The sequence below is a fragment of the Lampris incognitus genome, chromosome 6, assembly GCF_029633865.1.
Source record: "Lampris incognitus isolate fLamInc1 chromosome 6, fLamInc1.hap2, whole genome shotgun sequence".
Classification (NCBI taxonomy): domain Eukaryota; kingdom Metazoa; phylum Chordata; class Actinopteri; order Lampriformes; family Lampridae; genus Lampris; species Lampris incognitus.
Window position 1 is genome coordinate 58,762,534 of NC_079216.1, and position 25,349 is coordinate 58,787,882.

At 44.4% G+C, this 25,349-nt stretch overlaps 1 protein-coding gene across 1 annotated transcript; it reads right to left on the reverse strand.

Annotated features, from left to right (window-relative positions):
* Positions 1-9,282: 9,282 nt before the first annotated feature.
* LOC130114387 (protein regulator of cytokinesis 1-like) lies at positions 9,283-22,360 on the reverse strand. Its single transcript, XM_056282251.1, has 14 exons — positions 22,252-22,360; positions 21,748-21,880; positions 21,532-21,654; positions 21,189-21,422; positions 20,771-20,941; positions 20,440-20,589; positions 20,157-20,304; positions 19,914-20,050; positions 19,298-19,393; positions 18,953-19,099; positions 18,751-18,861; positions 10,751-10,834; positions 10,505-10,678; positions 9,283-9,712 (listed from the first exon to the last, which is right to left on the reverse strand). The coding sequence occupies exons 1-14, from the start codon at positions 22,260-22,262 to the stop codon at positions 9,641-9,643; spliced, it is 1,791 nt and encodes a 596-aa protein (XP_056138226.1). The 5' UTR covers positions 22,263-22,360; the 3' UTR covers positions 9,283-9,640.
* Between the last annotated feature and the right edge of the window lie 2,989 nt (positions 22,361-25,349).

Consider the following 25,349-nt stretch of genomic DNA (forward strand, 5'->3'; position numbering starts at 1 on the left):
CCACAACCGCTTCCTTGTCGAACTCCACAGGGAGGATTCCTTAATGTAGCTGAAGCGTGGCAGATGTCACTAGTCTAGATGCCTTTCCAACCAGTTGTTATTGCTGTGAGACCTGAAATGAAAACCTGCTGAATGGTTTTTTCCCCCCACTCTTATTTTGATATTGCAAGTTGCACACTTGTAACGCTGAACGGGAAATGATTTATGTCAATACGAAATGAATATTTGAGGATTTCTGGCTGTTGGTCCGGCAAAATAAACAGTTCTGAGACCTCACAGACTCTGGAAACTTAAGATAGGCATTCATCAGTATTTTTGACTTTTAACAGATAACCATTAGTTGTGGCCCTGCTTTACAACAGCAGTGTGTCTGTTAGAGAATGTGCACAAACTGCTGGGGGACCTCCAATACACACTTCTATTTAGGAAAACCCAATTTATTAGGGCCCGAGCACCGGAGGACCCAAGGGCCCTATTATTTCTGTAAAGATTATTGTTATTATGTTGTTGTTGTTCAAAGGTTGAATCAGTTCATCTGGCTATAACGTTTCTTGACAGATACGTTTCATCACTCAACTAAGTGACCTCTTCAGTGTAAACTGACTGCAGGTATCCCCACCCTTTATAAACCACACAGTGGCATAACAGCCGACACCAACGATCAGTTTCATATGCAAATATGGGTGTGACCATTAACTAGAGTTACAATGGCCATGTGTACTATTCACAGAAGATTTGTGAATGTTTGCAATCACAGTGTTGTAAGACGGTGACAGATGTACTCTTAGCCCCCCCCCCCTCAGTTCAGGGATGGTCGTTCCCTCTTCACATAGATGGACTCTTTGACTCCCCACTGTCAAACCAGCGTTCCTCCCTATCAAGGATGTGCACCTCCTCATCTTTGAAAGAGTGGCCACTGGCCTGTAGATGGTGGGTGTAGACTGCTGAGTACATCTACACCCATGATCCAATCCAGATGACCTGATATGTCTACACCCACACCCATGATCCAATCCAGATGAACTGATATGTCTACACCCACACCCATGATCCAGTCCAGATGAACTGATTCAACCTTCTTTGATTTTCTTACCTGGATTGTTGAGCATGCATCAAGACATGTTGTTATCATCCAAGTACTGGCCGTTTTTGAGGTTGCCCATTTGTGAAAACACAATGAAATTTGGTACACACATCACTGCTTGTGACGGTTATTCAGGAACAGAGGTTTGGCCCTGGGACTCCATAGCGCCCCCATATGTCATTGAGGCTTGTGTAGTTTCACCCAGTGATTTTCAAAGTGTGAGGCCTGCCTCCCCTAGGGGTCGCCAAAGAATTCCAGGGGAGGTGTGGGGAAAAAAAGCAGGGAAATACAAGAAAATGTCGCAGAAAGTATCAATGAATGAATGTATATTTAAAATTGGGGTTTCTGATTAAAAGCAAGTCCCGGTCGAGGCTGCTGGTGGAGGGCGACCTGCGTTTGTTCCTGTCATCAGTACAGCCCCGCATCCACCATCTGTGTGCAGTCAAGACGCAAACTCACTGCTCCCATAAGATAGAGAAGACTAGGCTAACCTGGGTAGGGTGAAACAGAGTGAACAATGTGTATTTTTCCCAGAGCACGTTTTAAACTTTACTCAACAGGTCAGGATAAGCCCTTACGTATGGTGTCAGAAGTAGCATTGTGCACCAGTGGGTTGTGTACATTTTCATGTCCTCTGTTCTGTTTTGTTAAAGGATGATGGATATGTGTTCAATTCTTTTTCTACTTCAGGAACATGCACAAATAGACATTGACCTATATACTAAACCACTTTTATAGATTTTTATTAAAATGTAGGAGATTGTATTTGGACTGAGTATTCAAAATAAACATTTTCAAACCCTTTATGGTTGCAACCCTTTATTTTGAAAGAGTGGATTATTATTCCTTTTATTTAAATGGGGGGGGGCTCGTTGACTTGATGTTCTCTGAAGGGAGGCTTATACTTTGAAAACCCCGGACCTACACGCACCAAATGTTCCCTGAATTGAGCTGAATCTCGAGATATAGGCCACGCCCACAGCCACCTATTATTTTTTTTCGCAAAATTACGAAATATGCGAAACATACTTTTTCGAACTCAGGCTGTGAGCTCAATCTGAACAAAACTTTGCACTTACAATCTATGCACTCATGATGAAAAGTTATTAAAAGAAATTTGATAATACAGAAAAATCTGAAAGTTATAAAGAAAACGTATTTTTCTATGTCCCACTGAGGCTCTGTGCAAAACTTGGCGCCAGTCAGCCACTAGGTGGCGCTTTTCACAAAATTGCAAAATATGCAAAACCTACTTTTTCAAACTCGTTTTTGGTTGTAAAACCAATCTGCATGAAACACAGCAACATGACATCATGCCAAACGGGAAGAGAATAACTCAGCAACGTTTCAACTGATAATCCTTAAACTTCATATGGTTATTGAAGGAAGGACCACTCCTTATCACACCCATGACATTCATGAAGTATAGTTATAGCGCCGCCTATATTTAAAAGGTACACTGCACTTCTAACAGCTCCTACAACTTTGAGCTCCGCAACTTAAATGCATGCCCGACACTCAATTGGAAAGGTATATTTAATGTATCAAAATCATATGGTATGATTTCCATACCGGATCAGTCGAGGCCCGGGTTACTGACGACCGCCACTGGTACTGTTGGCCAGCAGGGTGGCCATGGAAACTATGTTACTGTTGGGCGAAGGAGAGGGGGAAGGCATGTCCAGAGGAGGAAGGGTAGGAGTGTGGAAGTGAGAGTCGGAACCTTGAATGTTGGCACTATGACTGGTAAAGGGCGAGAGGTGGCTGGTATGATGGAAAGAAGGTGGGTATACTGTGTGTGCAAGAGACCAGGTGGAAGGAGAGTAAGGCCAGGAGCATGGGAGGTGGTTTCAAACTCTTCTACCAAGGTGCGAATGGTAGGAGAAATGGGGTAGGGGTAATTCTGAAGGAAGAGTATGTCAAGAGTGTGCAGAGAGTGTTGGACAGTGATGAGTATGAAGCTGGAAATCGAAGGTGTGTTGATGAATGTTATCAGTGCATATGCCCCACAAGTTGGGTGTGAGATGGAAAAAAATAAGAATTCTGGAGTGAGTTGGATGAAGTGGTAGAGAGTACCCAAGGGGAAGAGAGTGATGATTGGAGCAGACTTCAATGGGCATTTTGGTGAAGGAAACAGGTGATGAGGAGGTGATGGGCAGGTATGGTGTCAAGGAAAGAAATGTGGAAGGCAGATGGTGGTGGATTTTGCGAAAAGGATGGAAATGGCTGTGGTGAATACATATTTCAAGAAGAGGGAAGAACACAAGGTGACGTATAAGAGTGGAGGAAAGTGCACACAGGTGGACTATATCTTATGTAGAAGGCACGATCTGAATGGGGTTGGAGACTGCAAGGTGGTGACAGGGGAGAACTTAGCTAGGCAGCATTGGATGGTGGTCTGTAGGATGACTTTGGTGACCAAAAAGAGGAGGAGAGTGAAGGCAGAGCCAAGGATCAAATGGTGGAAGTTGAAGAAGGAAGACTGTTGTGTGGAGTTCAGGCAGGAGTTAAGACAGGCACTGGGTGGTAGTGAAGAGTTATCAGATGGCTGGGCAACCACTCCAGAAATAGTGAGGGAGACAGCTAGGAAGGTACTTGGTGTGTCATCAGGACAGAGGAACGAAGACAAGGAGACTTGGTGGTGGAACGAGGAAGTACAACAAGGTATAGAGGAAGAGGTTGGCAAAGAAGTGGGATAGAGATGAAGAAAGTAGACAGGAGTACAACGAGATGCAGCGTAAAGCGAAGAGAGAGGTGGTAAAGGCGTATGATGAGTTGTATGAGAGGTTAGACACTAAGAAGGAGAAAAGCACTTGTACCAATTGGCTAAACAGAGTGACCAAGCTGGGAAGGATGTGCAGCAGGTAAGGGGGATCAAGGATAGAGATGGAAATGTGCTGAAAATTGAGGAGAGTGTGTTGAGAAGGTGGAAGTAGTACTTTGAGGGGCTGATGAATGAAGAAAATGAGAGAGAGAAGGTTGGATGATGTGGGAATAGTGAATCAGGAAGTGCGGTGGATTAGCAAGGAGGAAGTGAGGACAGCTATGAAGAGGATGAAGAGCGGAAAGGCAGTTGGTCCAGATGACATACCTGTGGAGGCATGGAGATGTTTAGGAGAGATGGCAGTGGAGTTTTTAACTCGATTATTTAACACAATCTTGGAAAGTGACAGGATGCCTGAGGAGTGGAGAAGAAGCATACTGGTACTGAGTTTCAAGAACAAGGGCAATGTGCAGAACTGTAGCAACTACAGCGGTATAAAGTTGACCAGCCACAGCATGACGATATGGGAAAGAGTAATAGAGGCTAGGTTAAGAGGAGAGGTGACGATTAACGAGCAGCAGTATGGTTTCATGCCACGAAAGAGCATGAAAGTCAGTAGGAGCAAGACAGAATACCTATGCGCGAATGAGAGGAAGGACAGCGAAATGGTGAGGATACAAGGAGTAGAGGTGTTGAAGGCATACGAGTTTAAATACTTGGAGTCAACTGTCCAAAGTAACGGGCAGTGCAGAAGAGAGGTGGAGAAGAGAGTGCAGGTAGGGTGGACTGGGTGGAGAAGAATGTCAGGAATGATTTGCAACAGAAGGGTACCAGCAAGAGTTAAAGGGGAGGTTTACAAGATTATTGTGAGAACAGCTATGTTGTATGGTTTGGAGACAGTGGCACTGATAAAAAGACAGGAGGCGGAGCTGGAGGTGGCACAGTTGAAGATGCTAAGATTTTCATTGGGAGTGACGAAGGACAGGATTAGGAATGAGTATATTAGAGGGACAGCTCAGGTTGGACGGTTTGGAAACAAAGCAAGAGAGGCAAGATTGAGATGGCTTGGACATGTGTGGAGGAGAGACACTGGGTATATTGGGAGAAGGATGCTGAATATGGAGCTGCCAGGAAAGAGGAAAAGAGGGAGGCCAAAGAGGAGGTTTATGGATGTGGTGAGAGAGGACATGCAGGTGGCTGGTGTGACAGAGGAAGATGTAGAGGACAGGAAGAAATGGAAGTGGATGATCCGCTGTGGCGACCCCTAACAGGAGCAGCTGAAAGTAGTAGTAGTAGTAGTACACTTTAAACTTCTGCGCACGTTTGTTTTAGGGGATACCTGCAGACTGAAGAGGTCACTCAGATGAGTGATGAAACATTTCTCTCTTAATAAACGTGTCCAGATTAACTGATTCAACTTTCTTTGACACGTTTTTTTTTTTACTTCAAATTTGGTCACCACAACCCACAGCATGTCTGATTCAAAATTGAAAGTGTATAGTTGATATGTTGAAATCAAGCCATTTGTGACAAAAATCATTCAATTTACATCCAAATTACATTGTGTGGTGTTAATTTGGTATATAGGAACATAATGTATTAACGCATGTTGTGTAAGCCACATAGTGGACACAGGAAGTGATATTTAACTTCTTTATGCAATGTACAATTTTCTTAAAAATATATATCCATGTCAGGCAACCTCCAGTAAATATATTGCTGCATCAACAACTCACTTGTGAAACACGGCCTACTGGCAGCAGGAAGTGAAGCCTAAATGACACGTCTCCAGCGCCACGTACATGGCACCTGACAGTGGGCCGGATCCGGCCACAGCAGGCAGATCCGCATAGGAATCACATCGGTTCCTAGACCGCCTGGCGCCTCTGGCCAGAGTGTGGCCTCCTAAAGTCAAAAAGACACTGGGGCGCCAGTTGCTATGATACATCCGGCCCGGATCTGGCCCAGTTTCCTTTACTGTACAATAATCCTGAAAATTCAGAGCCGTGTTAATCAACCTCCAGTGACAATACTACGACTGCCACTCTCTCCGACGCGCGCGAGGGCCCATTCATTGCTGCTTGTTTCCAGTTTATCTCTCGTGGGGTGGAAACCAGAGCATCCATCCATTATCCGAACCGCTTATCCTGCTCTCAGGGTCGCGGGGATGCTGGAGCCTATCTCAACAGTCACTGGGCGGCAGGTGGGGAGACATATGGACCCCAGGAAGAGTAGCTGTTTCCTTGCTTAACAGCTAATGGGGATCTAAATAAAGATAAACACCCTGGACAGACCGCCAGGCCATCGCAACAGGCGACCAGAGTAGTCGCGTTTTATTGCACCTGAGCGACATTTAGGGGTTACCATACACAATAGTTTGTTTTGTGGTTGGTCATGGAAATTGTTCTAATAATATTGCAGTGAACTCAGGGGGGCAGCCGAGAACCGCCACAGCCGGGACGCGAACTCGTGTATTCCGCTCCGCGGGCGACAACGTTAACCAGTCGACTAAAGGGTCCGTTAGCCAAGGGTTAACGTATCTACTTGTCCGTACGGGAGACACGGGTTCGCGTCCCGCCTGTGGCGGTTCTCGGCTGCCCCCCTGAATTCGCTACACTGGTGTCAGAAGTGGGATGGTGAGACCGTGAGGTCATCGGAAGCGTGTGCGTCCAGAGGCGCGAGGGAGCTGATATTCCCGAAATAGGGGGGCAGTGTAACGCACACGAATAAGTCGACACGTTAGCCCTTGGCTAACGGTTCAGACCCTTTAGTCGACTGGTTAACGTTGTCGCCCGCGGTGCAGGAGATACGGGTCCGTGTCCCGGCTGTGGCGGCGGTTCCCGGGTTGCCGCCCCCCCCCCCCCCAATTCGCTACAACATACGTACCGTCGTTAAGTGACATTATTCGTTTTCTCCAAGTGATTACCTCAGAACGCAGTCTAGTCTGCTGCTCCCTTCCGCTTGTTAACTGACTCGCTTGCTAGCTAACCGTTGTTAAAGAGATGTCCGGCAGTGGCTCTGCTATTAAGCGGAGTTCCTCTAGACCGGAAAAAAAATCTGCCAAACAGCAACTGGATTTTGTCTCTGAACTTTCTGAAGACGAGATGAACACACTCGATAGCGACCACTCCTACCCACGGCCTGAAAGGCCACAACGGGTGTTACAGGGTCTAGTGAGATCGACGCCATCGGCGATCTACGTGTTTGTTGTTTCATGCGGGACCCCGGATGTAGCAGCGTTGTTACTGAGATGACATGTTCTCAGCTTGGCACACGTGTCTGTTCATGCATTCAGTATATCCCAGACAAACAAGTGGCTCCTTCACCTGCTCCTGACACACCATTAAAAAGTCTAGAAATGAAGAAAACCAAAAGTGAACCCGCGCTGCTCGAGAACAACACGGCAAGTATTTTAACGGCAAAGTTAATGAGCGATCAGACGATCTCGAAGAAACCGTGAAAAATAATACTGTTAGCATCGACTCTGATCTTGACTGTGCATTCAAAGAGGTTAACGACCCTAAAAGTGGCATGAAAGCAGTGAAAGTAACTTGCACGGAGACCAACATGAAAGTAAAGGAACCGGAAGAAAAAGCTGAACGAGGCTGAGAGATAGCGTGGTTGGTGTTGAGGTTGTCCTCTCCGAGGGCAGGAATACCGGCTCAACTACACTCGTTTCACGGAGAAAAATCACGCTCGCACTTCGTCGGTGTTGCTGTAACCGGAACGGTTTCTTTATTTTGCGCATGCTGTTTTATAGACCACAGGTTAACACAACAGCGCCCGCTAGTGGTGACGTCAGTATACAGCCCGTTGAGTGTTTCTTTTAACTAAGTTTCACACACACACACACACACACACACACACACACACACACACACACACACACACACACACACATATATATATATAACAACCCAGATATCCACTCGGTGTCTTAAAAAGGAAAATTAATACATTTAATTAGGAATGTTTGGAGATAAGCAAAACTGTAACAGTTAACACAACTCATCGTTCCTATAGCTCTTGAAAATCGGGACCTTGGTACTTCTTGAACTGCATGTTTGTGCTTTGAGTTCCAAGTTCAAACTTCCACAATTTTACCACACAGATTGAAATCACCTGGCTCTTCAGAGTTGTTTGAACACATCATTTCTTGAAGTTTAATTGCCCTCTCAAATTATATTCCTCTTCTCTTTCTGAGAATATTTTTTGGTATATTACTCGGTAGTAGATTGTTTCTTGCTTTGAAATTATTTGCACTGTGTTAAATTCTACTAAATCCCTGAACTTCCAGGGACTTGACTTTAAAAGTAGCTTGTTGGGATGTTCATGATATCATATATTAACTGTCCTTATGGCTCTTTTTTGTAGTATACATAATGGTTGTAGGTTGGTTTTGTAGGTGTCACCCCATACCTCCACACAGTAGTTCAGATATAGTAAAATAAATGAACAATATAGAGTGTGCAGTGATTTATGATCCAGAATGTTCCTTGCCAACTTTGCTCGCACACGTTATGTGAGGTTTCCAGCAGTTTTTGTGGTCTAGTATCACACCAAGAAATGTATCTTCTTATACTCTTTCTAGTTGGACATTGTCTATCACTACTTTTACTTTGGAGTTTATTTGATTTCCAAACAACATAAACATTTTGCCCAGATTTAATTTTTTCTTTTTTTGTCAAACCACCGTTTTAATTTTTCTATTTCTGTTGTGGTCACCTCCAAAAGCTGCTGTAAATTCTCACCAGCACAAAATATATTTGTGCCATCAGCAAATAGAATAAATGTCAATATTTTTCATATCTTGCATATGTCATTTAAGTACAGAATGAACAGTTTTGGACCTACAACCGATCCAACTTCAATAGCATACAAAACCAGGTGTGCTAGACAGTGCATGAGAGGTGGGCCAATCCACAGCGATTCATTTTTAAAAACATTTTTTTGTTGATTTTTCATAACTACATCACAAAAAATACAACTAATTTGATGAATTTTAATTTATATAACCCACAACTTTTGAGAAGGATCTGTGTAAACCTTTGAAAATTGCAGTCTGAACAAACTTTAAAAAAAAAGAAGAAAAAAAGTCACTTCCTAACTTGGAGACGTGACCCCATGCAACCTTAATGTAGAGATTTCCCCAAAATAGAAGTTAGCTGTGGATATACTGAGAAGGAATCTAATGTCCATCATGCTCAGAAATAAAAATGTAAAAAGAAAAAATTTATTTCAAAAAACATAATTTTTAACACACTATCAACTTGGCAAAAAAAAAAAAAAAAAAAAAAAGGAAAAACGGCAATCAGAAAATGTTGGCTTAGTAGACAAAAATAGCGTCATCTAAAAAATATCAAACTGTTTACAGTTATACATAAGTCAAAAAGGAGGGTAAAATTATGGTTTAGTTTTATTAAAATGTCTACATTTCCAGGTCAAAGTATTTAAAATTTAGCAAGTGATTTTCCATCCTGAGGATGATAAAATGAATGCAACAGAGAAAATTTGCAATTCCTCAGGGCAACAAAATTGGTCTAAAAACTAAACCCATCCATCGAACATGGCATTTAACAAGAACGCTTGACTCAGAATATTTAGCTCAATATGTACAATGCTTTCTGACCAACCACTTATGCACTAGGGTAACATTTAAATATGACAGCCATATTTCCTTTATGTACACGACAGGGGAAGAAAAACAAAACAAAACAGAAGAGGCGATGAAAGCTGTGCCAGACAGTGCTGAGCTGCGTGACTTGTGATGCTGTTGTAGCTCATCTCACCCATCAATGATAGTTGACAGTTGAGTTTAGTTGTCCTGATGTCAAGCTAGATTTGAAGGCATGTGAAAGCTCCCGCTGTAAAGGAAAGCCAAATCATCTGTGAATTTATTGTTCATAAAACGTGATTAAAAAAACAAAACTGATCCCAACCGGCAATAATAAAACAATATATGTTCTGGGGCAATGTTTCTACTTTAAAGGTGCGATTTGGAGTTTTTCCACTGATTGACCAGTTTCAATTTAATTTGCAGGCCTCTACATGACCGACATAAGCAAATGAGACCATAAGTGAAACGATTGGACATTGCTATGATGATTCCAAAAATCTTCACCTCTATGTTGGATTCTTCGTAAAATCTGATGAAATGATTTAGGGCACACAAATGGGACGCATAGGCACAATTAGAAATACATCACCGTGTTGGATTATAGCTTGCAAACATCCGTTTTTCAAACCACTGCCACATGTCACTCTTCTCTTCAAAACAATGAAGCTGTTCTCCCGCAAAACACTACCGGCTTTGTCCACAAGGTCACACAAAGTTAGCAAAAATCCCAAACTCCACACAATAGCTTTAAATTGCTAAAATGCAAAACATGCATGCACTAAAGATTCATATTCTGCACAAAATGTTTCAATTTGGTAGAATGCGTCAATTTTCCCAGTTCTGAGTAAAACAATAAGTGGAGCATCTGTGCTGTCACCAGGCATGAGAGACTTGAATGTTTTTACTTGCTCTGACTCCGGGGCTGAATGGAGGGTTTCCATATACATTCTCTAAGAAAGCACATGATAAAACAAAGCCAGCCGAAGTGTTGCATGAAAGCCCAACTAACCACTGTACACTAGATAGACGCAATAATTACCGCAAATTCTGAGTAGCTGCCAGCAGCAGAGTTGAGGGTACCATCAACACCGTCTTGAGACTTCAGTATGCCACCTGGAGTATTTCTGTCAAGGTTCTCTTTGTCCCGATCTAGCTCACGAGGAGTCTTTCCAAACCGACGGATTCGTGGGCCAGAACCCTGTAAAGGAACAGGCTAGAATGATAAGAGCCTGCTTTAATATATACAATTCTTAGCAAAAAGTTACGAGGACTAGAATGAGCTTACATTTTTAGCAGAAAGGCAAATAGTTCCTCCAAAATCAGTGCTTGCTGTGAAGTTGGGAGTGGTGATGGCTGAGGAGCTGCTCAACTAGAAAGAAAAAGGAAAAAGAGGGTGAGCTCCAATCAAAAGCTCTCTGGGGATGAACTTGATACTTGAATGAACCTTTATCTGAGAGAAATACATAATATCATTTCCTATCTTGTGATTTTAAAGGTGGCATTACAATGACTTGGAAGGACTGAAATATTGGTTCACATTTCAATTACACTGCAGTAAATGCTTTGCTACATTTCTCTCCATCCCTTTTTTACTTTCACATCACCATAGAACACATACATGAGTATTCAGCCGGACTGCATGATACCTTAGTTTTGCACTTTTTGCAGTTTTAATTCACAGCAGCGTTTAACACAGTTGCCTTCCATAGGTTGTAATCTGTGTAGCTGTATATCCTGTATAGGAGCTTTGTAATGTATAGCACAGTATGGTGCTGTAGTTATCATGTGGCATCTTGTTGTGTGCAGCTCTTCTTCACCCTTGTTTACGGTCATCCGCAGCTAACTTTCTTCAGCCACTCAGCTGATCACACAGATGACCAACAGACTGGACACTCTTTCACCCAACACGCCAAAGTTTATTTTAGTAGACTTTAATCACTGCCAGGTACATAAGTCACTGAAAACTTATGAACAGTATGTTACCTGTGCAACTACTAAGACGAACTCCACTATTGACCTGTGCTATGACTCAGTGCTTGGCCCTTTCAAATCCATGCCTATGCCTCCCTTTGGAGCATCCTACCACAATCAAGTACTTCTGCTATCAACAAGCCCATCTGTAAGCGACGAGAGTAAATAGTTAAAACGGTGAAATGCTACATGAAAACAGCATTGCCAGCTTACACGCTTTCTTTGATTGTGCAGATTGGGAGGTCTTCTATAGCTCATGCTAAATGAACTGATACAAACGGTTTCTTCCTACATATCCTTCTGTGTGGACTCCAACATTCCCCGTAAAACCATTACAGTCTTCCCTAATAACCATGGGTTACTAAAGAACATAAAAATGTCATAAACAACAAAAGCATTTTTATACAGGGAATAGCCAGGAAAAGAAGGAAATGACCAAAGTAGTAAGGAATGAGATAAGAAAAGCTAAAAGAATGTATAAAGATAGGATGTAACAGAAGCAAAGCAGCTGTGATCCGCGGGCAGCTTGGAGGGGAATTAAATCTATGTTCTCAATCACTCAGAGAAACAGTGACAGGAAACCTCTTAAAATTGAGGCAATAAATGATACCGATCTCCCAAATATTTTCAACGACTTTTATTCCCGCTTTGGAAAACATGACTTCAGAAAACATCTCTCTCCTGAGTCTTGATGCATGCTCAATAAGCTCTCTTTAGAGTCTCTCTCTTTCTCTTGACTGTGATATTGTTATCAGTCAGGAATGTGTTAGAGCTCTTTTAAAACAGGTAAACATCAGCTAGGCAGATATATGAGGTTCAGATCACATTTGTGGACGCACATTGCGCTACTGTGCAGACCAACTTAGCAGTGTCCTCCACCTATCTTCCAGATGTGATTTGATTGTAACTAAATCTCTGCTATCTAGAAATCTTCGACTGTGATACCTGTCTCAAAGAACAACAACAATCCTAAACAACTTAATGATTTTAGACTAGTTGCATTAACATTCAGCCTGTAATACTGGAAGTCGGCATGCCCCCCCCCGCCCCCTTTGCCTGCTGCCCGGCGTGCATTGCACCCTACCCCAATGCTCATCCCTGTGGGTGGTGGGTCCATGTGGTGGTGGCTCCATGTTGTTTTTTCAGGCTGGGCCCAACTGGGCACCATGGGCCAAGGCCCCGCCATCAGACGCTCACCGGCGAGCTCCTTTCCCAGGTCTGGCTCCAGAAGGAGGCTCCAGTTTCCTTTTCCGGGTGAGGTGCAGTGGCTTTGCTGTTGTAAATTCATGGGGTTTCATTTGAAATCACTCTTAGTGTGGCCTTTCCCCTGGGACAAATATGCCTTCGGAGACCCTACCAGGAGCTACTGTCCCCGACAACACAGCTCCCATGAGCACTGGGACACCCAAACCCCTCCACCACATTAAGGTGGCGATTCTTGGAGGGGAATCCTCAGAGAATGAGGTCCTCGGGACGTGGAATGTCACCTCTCTGGCAGGGAAGGAGTCTGAGCTGGTCTGGGAGGTGGAGCGGTACCAACAAGATATAGTTGGGCTTACCTCCACACATAGCATGGGCTCTGGTACCAAATTCCTAGAGAGGGGCTGGACTCTTAACTTTTCCGGAGTTGGCCAAGGTGACAGGTACCGGGCGGGTGTGGGGATACTCACAAGTTCCCGGTCGAGCGCCACCGTGTGGGAGCTCTCCCCAGGGAATGAAATGGTCGCCTCTATACGACTGCAAGTCACTGGGGGGAAGGCTCTGACTGTTGTGTGTGCTAATGAGAGGGTCGCCTCTATACGACTGCAAGTCACTGGGGGGAAGGCTCTGACTGTTGTGTGTGCTTATGCACCAAATAGCAGTTTAGAGTATCCGGCCTTCTTGGGAGTCTCTGGGTGGTGTCCTGGATAGGGTTTCACCTGGGGACTCTATAGTTCTGCTGGGGTACTTCAACGCTCACGTGGACAATGATGGAGAAACCTGGAGGGGCGTGATTGGGAGGAACGGCCTCCATGAGCGGTGCCTTGTTATTGGACTTCTGTGCCAGTCATGGACTGACCATAACAAACACCACGTTCAAACATAAGGTAGTTAATAAGTGTACTTGGTACCAGAACACCTTAGGCTGAAGACCGATGATAGACTTTGTGGTCGCATCATCAGATCTGTGGCCGTATTTTTTGGACACTCGGATGAAGAGATGAGCAGAGCAGTCAACTGATCACCATCTGGTCGTGAGTTGGATCAGATGGTGGGGAAGGCTGCCGGACAGACCTGGCAAACCCAAACGTGTAGTGAGGGTGAACTGGGAACATTTGGCATAGGCCCCTGTCCACGAGGTCTTCAACTCCCACCTCCGGAAGCAGTTCTCATGTATCCAGAGGGAGGCTGGGGACATGTAGTCTGAGTGGGCCATGTTCAAAGCCTCTATTACAGATGTGGCAGGTAGGAGCTGTACTCATAAGATCATCAGTGCTTGTCGAGGTGGCAACCCAAGAACCCGCTGGTGGATACCAGGGTTCTCCTGAAGCAGCAGGAAGGTACCAGAGGCCAGAAGGGCTGCAGCTTCAGCAGTTGCGGAAGCAAAAATTTGGGTGTGGGAGGAGTTGTTCGGCGAGGCTATGGAAGAGGACTTTCGGTTGGCCTCAAGAACGTTCTGGCAAACTATCTGGCGACTCAGGAAGGGGAAGCAGGGCTTGACTCGGGCTGTGTTCAGCCGGGGAGGGGAACTGCTGACCGGAAATGGGGATGTTATCGGGCGGTGGAAAGAACACTTTAAGGAGCTCCTGAACCCAGCTAACACCCGGCCCCACCCATATCCCTGGCAGAGGTGAATTTCCCAGGGAGGCTGAGCAGTGTGATGCCCCGATAATTGGAGCACACCCTTTTTGAGTGTGAAATGGCTGGGATGAGAGTCAGCACCTCCAAGTCTGACGCCATGGTTCTCTATCGGAAAATGGTGGATTGCTCCCTCCGGGTTGGGGATAAGTTGTTGCCTCAAGTTAAGGAGTTCAAGTATCTCGGGGTCTTGTTCACGAGTGAGGGTAGGATGGAGTGGAAGATTGACAGGCGGATTGGTGCAGCATCAGCAGTAATGCGGACGTTGTACCGGACCATTGTGGTGAACAGGGAGCTGAGCCAGAAGGCAAAGCTCTCAATTTACCAGTCAATCTTTGTTCCAAACTTCACCTATGGTCATGAGCTTTGGGTAGTGACTGAAAGGGTGAGATTGGGGATACAGGCAGCTGAAATGAGTTTCCTCCGTAGGGTGTCTGGGCCCAGCCTTAGAGATAGGATGAGGAGCTCGGACATCCGGAGGGAGCTCAGAGTAGAGCCACTGCTCCTTCATGTCAAAAGGAATCAGTTGAGGTGGTTCGGGTATCTGATTAGAATGTCTCCTAGGTGCTTTCCTTTGGAAGTTTTCTGGGCACATCCAACTGGCAGGAGACCCAGGTTAGATCCAGAACTCACTGGAGGGACTACATGTCCAATCTGGCCTGGGAATGCCTTGGGATCCTCCAGGAGGAGCTGGAGGGCGTTGCTGGGGAAAGGGACGTCTGGATTGCCCTACTTAGCTTGCTGCTACCGCGACCTGACCCTGGAAGGTGGGTGATGATGAGATGAGATCACCAACTTCATTAATAATGAAACTCTTTGAATTGTTAAAAACCTTGTTTTGTTAACTGTGGACATTAACTGCAATTTGCTTTAGGGAGAGGTTTGTAGGATGCAAAGCTTTTTGTACTTAATAACCTATATAAGCACTAAGAAAATCTGCAAGCCCATGCCAGGCTTTTATTTGCTTACTTTTCATCAGCATTCAATACAATGCAGCCACATGTTTTAATAGATGCGTTGCTATGTGATTTTAATTTGCCTCACCAGCACCAGCTCTTGGACATCTTGACTAACAGAGCAGATGGTGTCTGTAAATGATTGTCTCTCAGACTCTGTAGCTATGTCCACAAGCTTATCACAAGGATGTGTCCTTTCATCCTTACTTTTTATTATGTACACTGATGGATGCAACAGCACTCAGGAGGGCAACTATTTGGTCAAAAGTTTTGACGACATTGCATTGCTGACCCTTCTCTGACGTTCAGAATCAGTCCACATGAATGTTCTCACTGATTTTATTTCTTGGTGTGACAACTTCTTGGACTTAAATATTTCTAAAACCAAAGAATTAATTTTAGGGCGTTCCACAGGTGTTCGGTTCTGGGTCCTCTCATTTTCTCCCTGTACACAACATCCCTGGGTTCTGTTATTCGCTCGCACGACTTCTCTTACCATTGTTATGCTGATGACACCCAGCCGATCTTGTCCTTTCCTCCCTCTGACACACAAGCAGAGACACACATTGCTGTGTGCTTGACTGACATCTCGGAGTGGATGGCGACACACCACCCGAAGCTCAATCTGGACAAGACAGAGCTGATGTTGGGGTCCGTGGTGGTGTAGCGGTCCAAGCATCGGCTTTGTGTCGATGCAGTTGCCCACTGGGGACCAGGGGTTCGCGCCCCGGTCTCGTCAGATCCGACTATGGCCAGACTCGTTGAAGCAGCAATAATTGGCAACGCTTTCTTCGGGAGGGGGGCGGAGTCGGCTTGTGTTCTTCACACGGCTGCATCTCTGGGTGTGTCGGAAAAAGCAGTGGTTCGGCCTGGAGTCGCCTGGTCATGAAAGTGGGGAGGCGTCTCCTTCGAGACTGCCGGCCGGAGATGCAGTTGGCGAACGCATGCAGTACGAGGGTGGGCGTTTGAATTAAAAAATAGGGATCGATTGACCACTAAATTGGGATAAAAAGGGAAAAATCAGAAATAAATTTAAGAAAGACAGAGCTGATGTTCCTCCCGGGGAAAGGTTGCCTGCACCGAGACCTGGCCATCACCATTGACAACATCGTGGCGACGCCAACTCCGACCGCGAGGAATCTGGGTGTGATCCTGGACGACCATTTGTCGTTTGCTGCAAAAGTCGCATCGGTTGCTTGCTCCTGCAGATTTCTCCTCTATAACATCAGGAGGATTCACCCATTCCTCGCCGACGAGACGGCACGGATGCTCATCCAGGCTCTGGTCATCTCCCAGGTGGACTACGGCAACTCCCTCCTTGCTGGCGTCGGCCATCAGACCTCTGGAGCTTGTTCAGAAAGCTGAAGCTTGTCTGGTGTTCAACCGCCCTAAGTTCTCCCACACAACTCCCCTTCTCATGTCCCTACACTGGCTCCGAGTAGCTGCTCGCATTCAGTTTAAGACTCTGGTGCTAGCCTACAGGGCAGTGAAAGGAACAGCTCCTTCCTATCTCCATGGTCAAGCCCTACACCCCCACCCGACCACTTCGCTCTGCTGCCTCGGGACGCCTGGTTGCCCCGTCGCTCAGAGGCTCCTGCTGCCGATCGACCCGGTCATGGCTCTTTTCTGTCCCGACTCCACAGTGGTGGAACGAACTCCCCACTGATGTCAGGACAGCGGAGTCACTGCCCATCTTTCGGCACAGGTTGAAAGCTTACCTCTTCAAGAACTACTACCCTGTTACTTGTTCTTAGTACTTATTGTATTCACTCATTTAAAAAAAAAAATCTTTCTTGCGCTTTTACTTTAGCACTGGTTTTGCTCTTAGATGCTTGTTTAGATGCACTTATGGCCTCTGCTGACTAGTAGTTCTCCTGATTTCCTATGTTAAATGCACTTATTGTAAGTCGCTTTGGATAAAAGTGTCAGCAAAATGACTGTACTGTATTGATTTCAGACGTAACAGATGCAGCCAATGTGTGCGTCATACACAATGAAAGTGTGGAAATAGTTACATAATACAAACATTTGGGTACTGTTATCAATGAACACCCTTAATTTGATGTGAGCACTGGGGCTGTTGAGGTGGTCAAAAGTGAATTCACCTTCTCCATAAACGAAATTCCTTTTCTGTCAGTCCCATCATCCTCTGTCGCTTTTATCAATCTTTTATTGAGTCATCTGAGTTTTTCTTTTATATGATGGTTTCACAGCCTCAAAGTAAAAGACAGAAAAAGCCTGAACAGCATTGTTAAAATCTGTTCCAAGATCACAGGAGTGAAACACAGAGATCTGAATTCTTTTTGAAACCAACAAATACTCCAGAAAGCAGAAGTATTTTGGCTTCTTCTGGACATAATCTAACCAATCTAGTTAAAAACCCCATTGCCATCTCTCCTAAAAATCTACATAGCTCCACAGGTATGTCATATGGACCAACTGCCTTTCCACTCTTCATCCTCTTCATAGCTGCCCTCACTTCATCCTTGCTAATCCACCGCAATTCCTGATTCACCATCCCCACATCATCCGACCTTCTCTCCCTCTTGTTTTCTTCATTCATCAGCCCGTCAAAGCACTCCTTCGCCTTCTCAACACATTCTCCTCACTTGTCAGCACATTTCTATCACTATCCGTCATAACTCTAGCTTGCTGCACATCTTCTCAGCTCGCTGCCTTTGCTGGGTGCTTCAATTTCGCATTTTCATGTTTGTTTGTTTTTTTTTGGGGGGGGGGTTACCTTGGCGCAGCCCACCTGACAGCGGCTTTCATGTCCACACAATCACAGAGTTATTAAGGACAATGTAGCCTATAGATTTTATCAGGGTTCATAGACAGTGGATGTTTGACAGTTGAGACGAGGCGTGGTGGTGGGTGTGAACATGATTGACAGCCATAAGAATTGTCCAATCACATTAGATTAAAAAACATTAAAACAATACCAATTCGCTGCCAATAAAAGTGGGAGTGTCTGGGGCGCACAGAACTGCACCCCATGGAAAATCTGAAGAAACCAATCAGACAGCAGCCTCAGGTCACCTGCTTGCCAAAAGTTTGAGCGCTTACATAAGGTATTGTTTGGCTGGCGCCTCTCACCCGGAAGTATATGTATTCAGACAGAAATCAACCAAATACCATCTGGAACCAATATTTAATGGCTGCTGACAGGAGCTCACAGACTGAAAAACCCTTTTATATCATAATTATTTGCATTATACAACTAAATTACATTTAACATGTTTAAGTAGATTTTCATCTCTTGATATTTGAAGGGGGCGGTGCCCCAGTGCCCTATACTGGCCAGCCGCCACTGTACTCAGTGAATTTCACTTGTTTTACTAGTGCAAATGTAACTATGCATTCAGGGTTTGACAAGCAGCTTCGAAAAGTCATTTCACCACACAGAGCCAGTTTTTGATACTGAACCTCTGCAAACTTTCATATTTACAGACTCTACCATACACTTTATGTGCAATTGATTAACAACAAATACAGAGAATTAAACAAATGTGGGTCTTACTTTTCGTACTTTGCCAGGCGTGGGGTTCCCAGGAGCCCGCCTTTTAGATGGTGTCCGTACTGCTGTTCTAAACCTCGTGTCCTCCTCGGTTGGTTTGTTTTTCTTCAATTGCTATTTAACAAAACCAAGACAATGTAACTATGCTGAAATCTAATTAAAAGCCAAGTAAATAAGTCTAAGAATTAAGTGTAGTTCAGGTTACCCTTTCCAATTTCTCTTTCTCCTTTTCCGTTTGATGGATAGTCCACTGCCGGTCCACGTACTCAAGGAACTTAAGTCCGTCTACCAGAAATTCCTCTCCACACTCCTGTTCCCACAAATCAGTCTGGACCTTCAGACTCTTCTCCAACTGCAACACACAAGGAATTACCTATTTCTTTGTCTTGATGCATGCTCAATGATCCAAGTAAGAAAATCAACTCATCTGGATACAATGCTTATTGACAGATATGTTTCATCACTCATCTAAGTGACCTCTTCAGTCTAAACTGATTGCAAGTATCCACACCCTTATGAACAATACAGTTTCATAACAATATTTTCTCACCTTAGAAAGACTTTTTTGCAGCTCACTTCTCTGCTTTTCTTCTTTAAGAAGGTTCCCACCACGGTTGTTGAACCTGGATGGATTGTTAGCCTTTTTCTGTATGGGGAGTACACATATTTAAAGGTTAATTCTAGTATTTTTATATCTGGACCTTATTTTTCCATCATTTGGGGTCTAAATGACTAATATTGACGACAACTTTTTATAATTGGTTCAGTATTGAGCGAGAATGCTTCATCCGGCAGCCTCAAAATGGGATGCGGTGTAATCTGCCAGGGCCTGCCAGCCTGACTTCTTCGCCCCAGCTTGGAAATAGTAGTGTCACTGTTATAAAAGAGACCGAAAGAAGTAAAACTAAGAAAGAGGTCTTTCTCTCTCTGTAGGGATCCTTTCCATAATGCTATCAGACACTTATAACAACAACCTGAGTCTGTCAGTAGCAAAAACAAGCACTTTTAGGCATGTACTTTAACAGGCACACTTGCCCCAGTGGATTACACTGCAGCCTGTTTCATTCCATTCATTGCAGACCCAGGTTTAAAAATACTAGAATTACCCTTTAAGTGTTAGTAAGCAGTTTATTGCCACATTTCACATTCATGTAAATAGAACTTACTTCAAGATCTATGAACAGTAACCAGTTCTCTTGCCATTTTCTGACTCCGTCAAAGAGTTCTTTGTGGTCTTCGTAACACTTCCTGAGAGCTGAAACTTCAACTTCATGCAGGTTCAGAAGTTCTTCAGTGAAATTATCTTTGTGCAGAGAAACATATGCTTAGACCCACTTACTCTAGGCGATAATTAATACATCTTTGTATTCAGCACAAACAGAACCTCATCTTCTGAACCAGCCACTCACCATCATTATATGGAGCAAAGGCCTGGCGCTGCTCTTGACTGTAGAAGCACTTCTCCCAGAGATGAGAAATCTCAGCTCTGATGGCCCCAATGAAAATTTTTATCTTTTTCATCTTTAGCACATTTAGACGCTGGACCTCATCTTGGAGCTGGGGAGGCAAAACACACATGAGTAATGTTGTCTTAATATGTTATTGTCAAATTGGCAAGACCTTTGTAAAATTGCACATTTGAGCATATAATACACATCTGAAAATTGCTAAGATAAAGGTAAACATTCTTACTGCTTCCATATTCTTCCTCTTTGAGTTGGCCATATGCTCAGAGAAGGCCTCCTTCTCTTCCTGAGGAATCTGAAGTCTATCCCACAGTACCAGGATCTTAGCACGGTATACTGAACAACAGCGCTCACGCTCAGCTTTACATTCTTCCAACTATGGAAAAGGCATTAATATAATTTAGTAAAATCCATAAGTGTTACCTTTGATTGTTTTTTCATTGTTATTATCATAGTGTATTGCATTATTCTTGTACCATCTGCCTTGACTGAGAAGCACCAACATTTGTTTTGGAAATTTTTTGTACATATTTATTAGAAGCCTTTAACAATGTCACCTGACTAAGCAGCAGTTTGAGCGCAGCAATGTTGTCATTTGACAGGCAGAAGGCTTCCTCATTTTCACACATAACATCCTTCTCAAAACTGGTTTCTGGAGGACGTTCCAGATCATCCATGTATGAGATGATCTGCTTCTTTATCCAAACAAACTCATCATGCCGACGCTCCTGAAAGACCAAAAAAAAACCAAACAAATCGTCAATTGTGGCTTCAGATAATCCATCGATTATCCAAGCCGCTTATCCTAATTAGGGTTGTGGGATGCTGCAGCCTATCCCAACAGTCGATTGTGGCTTCAGATAATGATTAACGAAAACAAAACTTGCATAAAGCTTTTTTAAAATAACATTTAAAAACACTCAGCAGCAAGAAACATCATAATCCAGAGAGAATGATAAGTTAAAACAGGGGAACCTTCTCATTGGTCAGATCGCTGAGGTAGGAACGATAATTTTTTAGTTGCTCCAGTGATGGGACAGCTTCCTGGTCAATGCAGAGAGGGGTTGAACACATTATGCTGCAAAGCTCACGGTCCTTAACAATAAGGTCTTTGAGCTCCTCCATTCTTTCTTTCTTGTGCTTCCTCATCACTTCAAGCTGTGTGCGTCTGTCCTTCTCGAGCTGCAACATGGTGCTCCCCTCTTCCTCCTCCTGAAACAAAACAACGATCAGTCATGGAATCAGAAAGGCTGAAACATAAAACTCTAAAGGAGAGACTTGAGAAAATAACCAAAAATATGAGATGATGTTACCGCACCTCAAAGGGTGGCATCTGAAGCTCATTGCACAAAATACGAAGTTCCTTCTGGCAGCATTCTATGCTGATCTTTAATCTCTTCTTCAAGTTCTCCTCCTCTGCGACCATCATGCTCAGTATTTGCTTTAAGACAAGGCCAAAAAAAGAAGAAGTTAGGTTTGACTGCCATCCTGTGCGAGCAAACAAGTTCGGACTGAAAGTCAGCGCTGAACCTACTTTAACGTGCTGATGGACAACATCGGTTCTCTGCAGGCGTTGGTCCTCCGGTATTCCTATTTCTTCCCATATGTCTCTCAGTTTGATGAGTGCTCTATTGAGAGAAGCCACCGACTCTGCGGCGTGGATCTCGCTGGAATAAAACAGGATGGCGAGTGAGTCAGTGATGTGAATATCTGAACATAAGGAAAGGCCTCCCAAACCAGCCAACCTACTGAGTTTCAAAGTCAGCGACGCTTGCAGCTAAGCTAACAACGGACCTCACCAGCGTCCGCAGACATCGGCCAGCTATAGGGTTAGCGGCGAAGCGCACAGCGCGCCGTTAGCCAGCGCTGCGTTGCAAGTCATTTAAAGCGCTTTTCCCAAAAGCGGCTTCGTGTCAGCGTTCGGAATTGATTGAGGGGTTTACCCGTGCCAGGGTAACTTAAGAAGTTGGCGAACACGCAAACTCAGCTAATGCGCCTACACGGAAAGGGTGAATTGATTTCAAAAGATGCAACTGACCTCTTCCTCATGGTCGTAGTCCAGGAAACGAATAGTAGATATCTTCTTTTTTACGAACAACACGTTCTTCGTGGTATGTCACCACACACACAATACTAGTCTAACGTTAACCCTGCCGGCTGCGTTTCCGTGTTTTTTGAAAATTTAAGCCAAATCCTAGCCCGGCTCTGATTGGTGCGTCAGACAGCCGCCATCTCAACGTCATACGCGGTGTTATCGTTTGGAAGCTTCCAGGTCTCGCGTGAAATGAAATTGAAACGGTGAAACGTGTTGGAGTAAACAAACGAGAGACGGATTTAGGGACTAACTGAGCGGGGTGTGCTAATGACTTTCAAAATGCATGTTGGGAAACTCATCAGAAGATGTGTGCCTTATTTCAGTTCCTAAATTCAATGAGGACTGATACACAGGAGCCGAAGTTCACTTTTTGTGAGAACTGAGTTAAATGTAAAAGTTTCCTATTCATATTCCTGTCCAATTAGTGGCGGCACGGTGGCCCAGTGGTTAGCACTGATGCCTCACAGCTAGGAGGTCCTGGGTTCCAAGCCCAGGCCGTCCCAGGTGCTTTCTGTGTGGAGTTTGCATGTTCTCTCCGTGTCTGCGTGGGTTTCCTCTCCGGTTTCCTCCCACCATCAACAAGACATGCAGCCATCTATCCATCCATTATCCAAACCCAGTGGTTAGCATTGATGCCTCCAAGCTAGGAGGTCCTGGGTTAGAAGCCCAGGCCGTCCCAGGTCCTTTGTGTGGAGTTTGCATGTTCTCTCCATGTCTGCGTGGGTTTCCTCTCCGGTTTCCTCCCACCATCAACAAGACATGCAGCCATCTATCCATCCATTATCCAAACCACTTATCCTGCTCAGGGTCGCGAGGATGCTGGAGCCTATCCCAGCAGTCATTGGGCAGCAGGCGGGGAGACCGCCAGTCCATCACAGGGCATACACACACACACACACAAGATCAATTTAGTACAGCCGATTCGCCTGACCTACATGGCTTTGGACTGTGGGAGGAAACCGGAACACCTGGAGGAAACATACGCAGACACGGGGAGGACATGCAAACTCCACACAGAGGACGACCCGGGGTGACCTCCAAGGTTGGACCACCTCAGGGCTCGAACCCAGGACCTTCTTGCTGTGAGGCGGCTGCGCTAACCAAAAGACATGCATGCATTTTAGGGTTAATACTCCTGCCTGTTCCTGACCCAGGCGCAATGTAAATGAGAACTGGAGTTGGTCCCCAGGTGCTGCAGGATAATTGGGGGAGGGGGGTTATGAAAAAACATGCATAACTCACATCTTTTTTCTTTTTTTTTCTATTTTTACATATTTACACAGATACGTCTTAATCATTAAAACAAGAAGAAAACGCACGACACAAGACATTCAACTGAAGTTTAAAACACAGATAGACAAGACAGAAAAATTGAGGTAACCTGTAGGCTCTAGCATGGCTTATAGCCTACAGGTTCCCCCACCAAATCAGAGAAATCCAATTCAAAAACCATAGATTGGCAGGACAGTACAATAGTGTAGTAACCTGTAGGCTTTTGCATGGCCTCCATCCAACAGGCCCCCCACCAAATCAAAGTAATAAAATATCAACACACATATAGACAAGACAGAAAATAGTGAGGGAACCGGAAGACTTTGGCATGGCTTCCAGCCTGCAGACCCCCTCCATATAAAAGAAATCAAATATTAAAAATACACATATACCATCTCTAATACACACTGCACCATTTAACCAAAATCTAACATCACCCTCCCTTCTTCCCCAACCACAATGAAAGTGCTACCCTCCACAAAACCCCCAATGAACTCCTCTTCCCTGACATAACTATAGAACATATTAACATGTCTTTCTATTGTACTCTTAAAAACATGGCACACCTCAACTCTCCTCTTTTCATAATGGGCTATATTCTCCCTTAGCTTGACAGCAAACCTTGCATGGCTTAAAACACAATTTAATAAATTCACATTCCAGCCAACGACTGTTGTTGCATGTCATGCCTCTCTCTTCCTCACTTCCTGTCTAACGCTTCGCTATCACTGTCTAATAAAGGTGAAAATGCCCCCCCTCCCCCAAATAAATAAATAAATAAATAAAATGTAGGGTAGGCCACGTACAGTTGTAACAGGACGACTGTCGTATGTAAAGCTCTTAATATTTGTGATGCAAGCTGGAACTATATTTGCTGTGTACATGTGTGATATTGTCCTCTTGGGAGTGTGCGAAATCTCCCCAACGCGCACGTCTCCACTCTGAAAATAGTGAACTAAGTCTGTTTTCGGAGTCAGGTTTTTCACTTTCTTACCTTGTTTTCATTTTGGATAGATCATTTTGCCTACTCAACCATGAAATAAAACTAAGATTTCCATGATCAGGCAGCACGGTGTTGCAGTGGTTAGCACGGTTGCCTCCCAGCAAGCAGGTCCTGGGTTCGAACCTGGGGGTAGTCCAACCTTGGGGGGGGGGTCGTCCCGGGTCATCCTCTGTTTGCATGTTCTCCCGTCTCTGTGTGGGTTTCCTCCAGGTGCTCCGGTTTCCTCCCACAGTCCAAAGACATGTAGTATTCTGGCCCCAGTCTATACGTAGTGTTTTTAGACCTGTGTCTGAGGTCATTCTCCTAGTTTCCAAGGACACTACCTAGATGAGGATACACACACAAACACATTTACCTACCTTGTTTACTTACCTTTTGAAGTTGTTTGTTTTTATCCCTGAAAAGTTTATTGGTTTGACATCTAATAGATGCCAGGCGGGGTGTATTCTGGCCCCAGTCTATAAGTTAGAGGGATATAGGTATTTAAACCTCGGTGAATTTAGTAGAGCCGCCATTTTGGCCGAAGACACGGCAGTGGAGATCAAGTATTACTTCCACTTCCAACCTTTTGATTTCGCCCTTGATTTGGCACAATCTGTGAGTACATCGACAATTAGATATTCATGTGTTGATATCATTGATTGTTTTTAATAAATACATTTATTGTATGTGTTTACGCACCTCATAGTTTATACTAGCTGCTGTTAACCTGGCCATAGCTAACTATTTTGCAGTCATAATCATTGTTAAATACTTACCTTAGTAC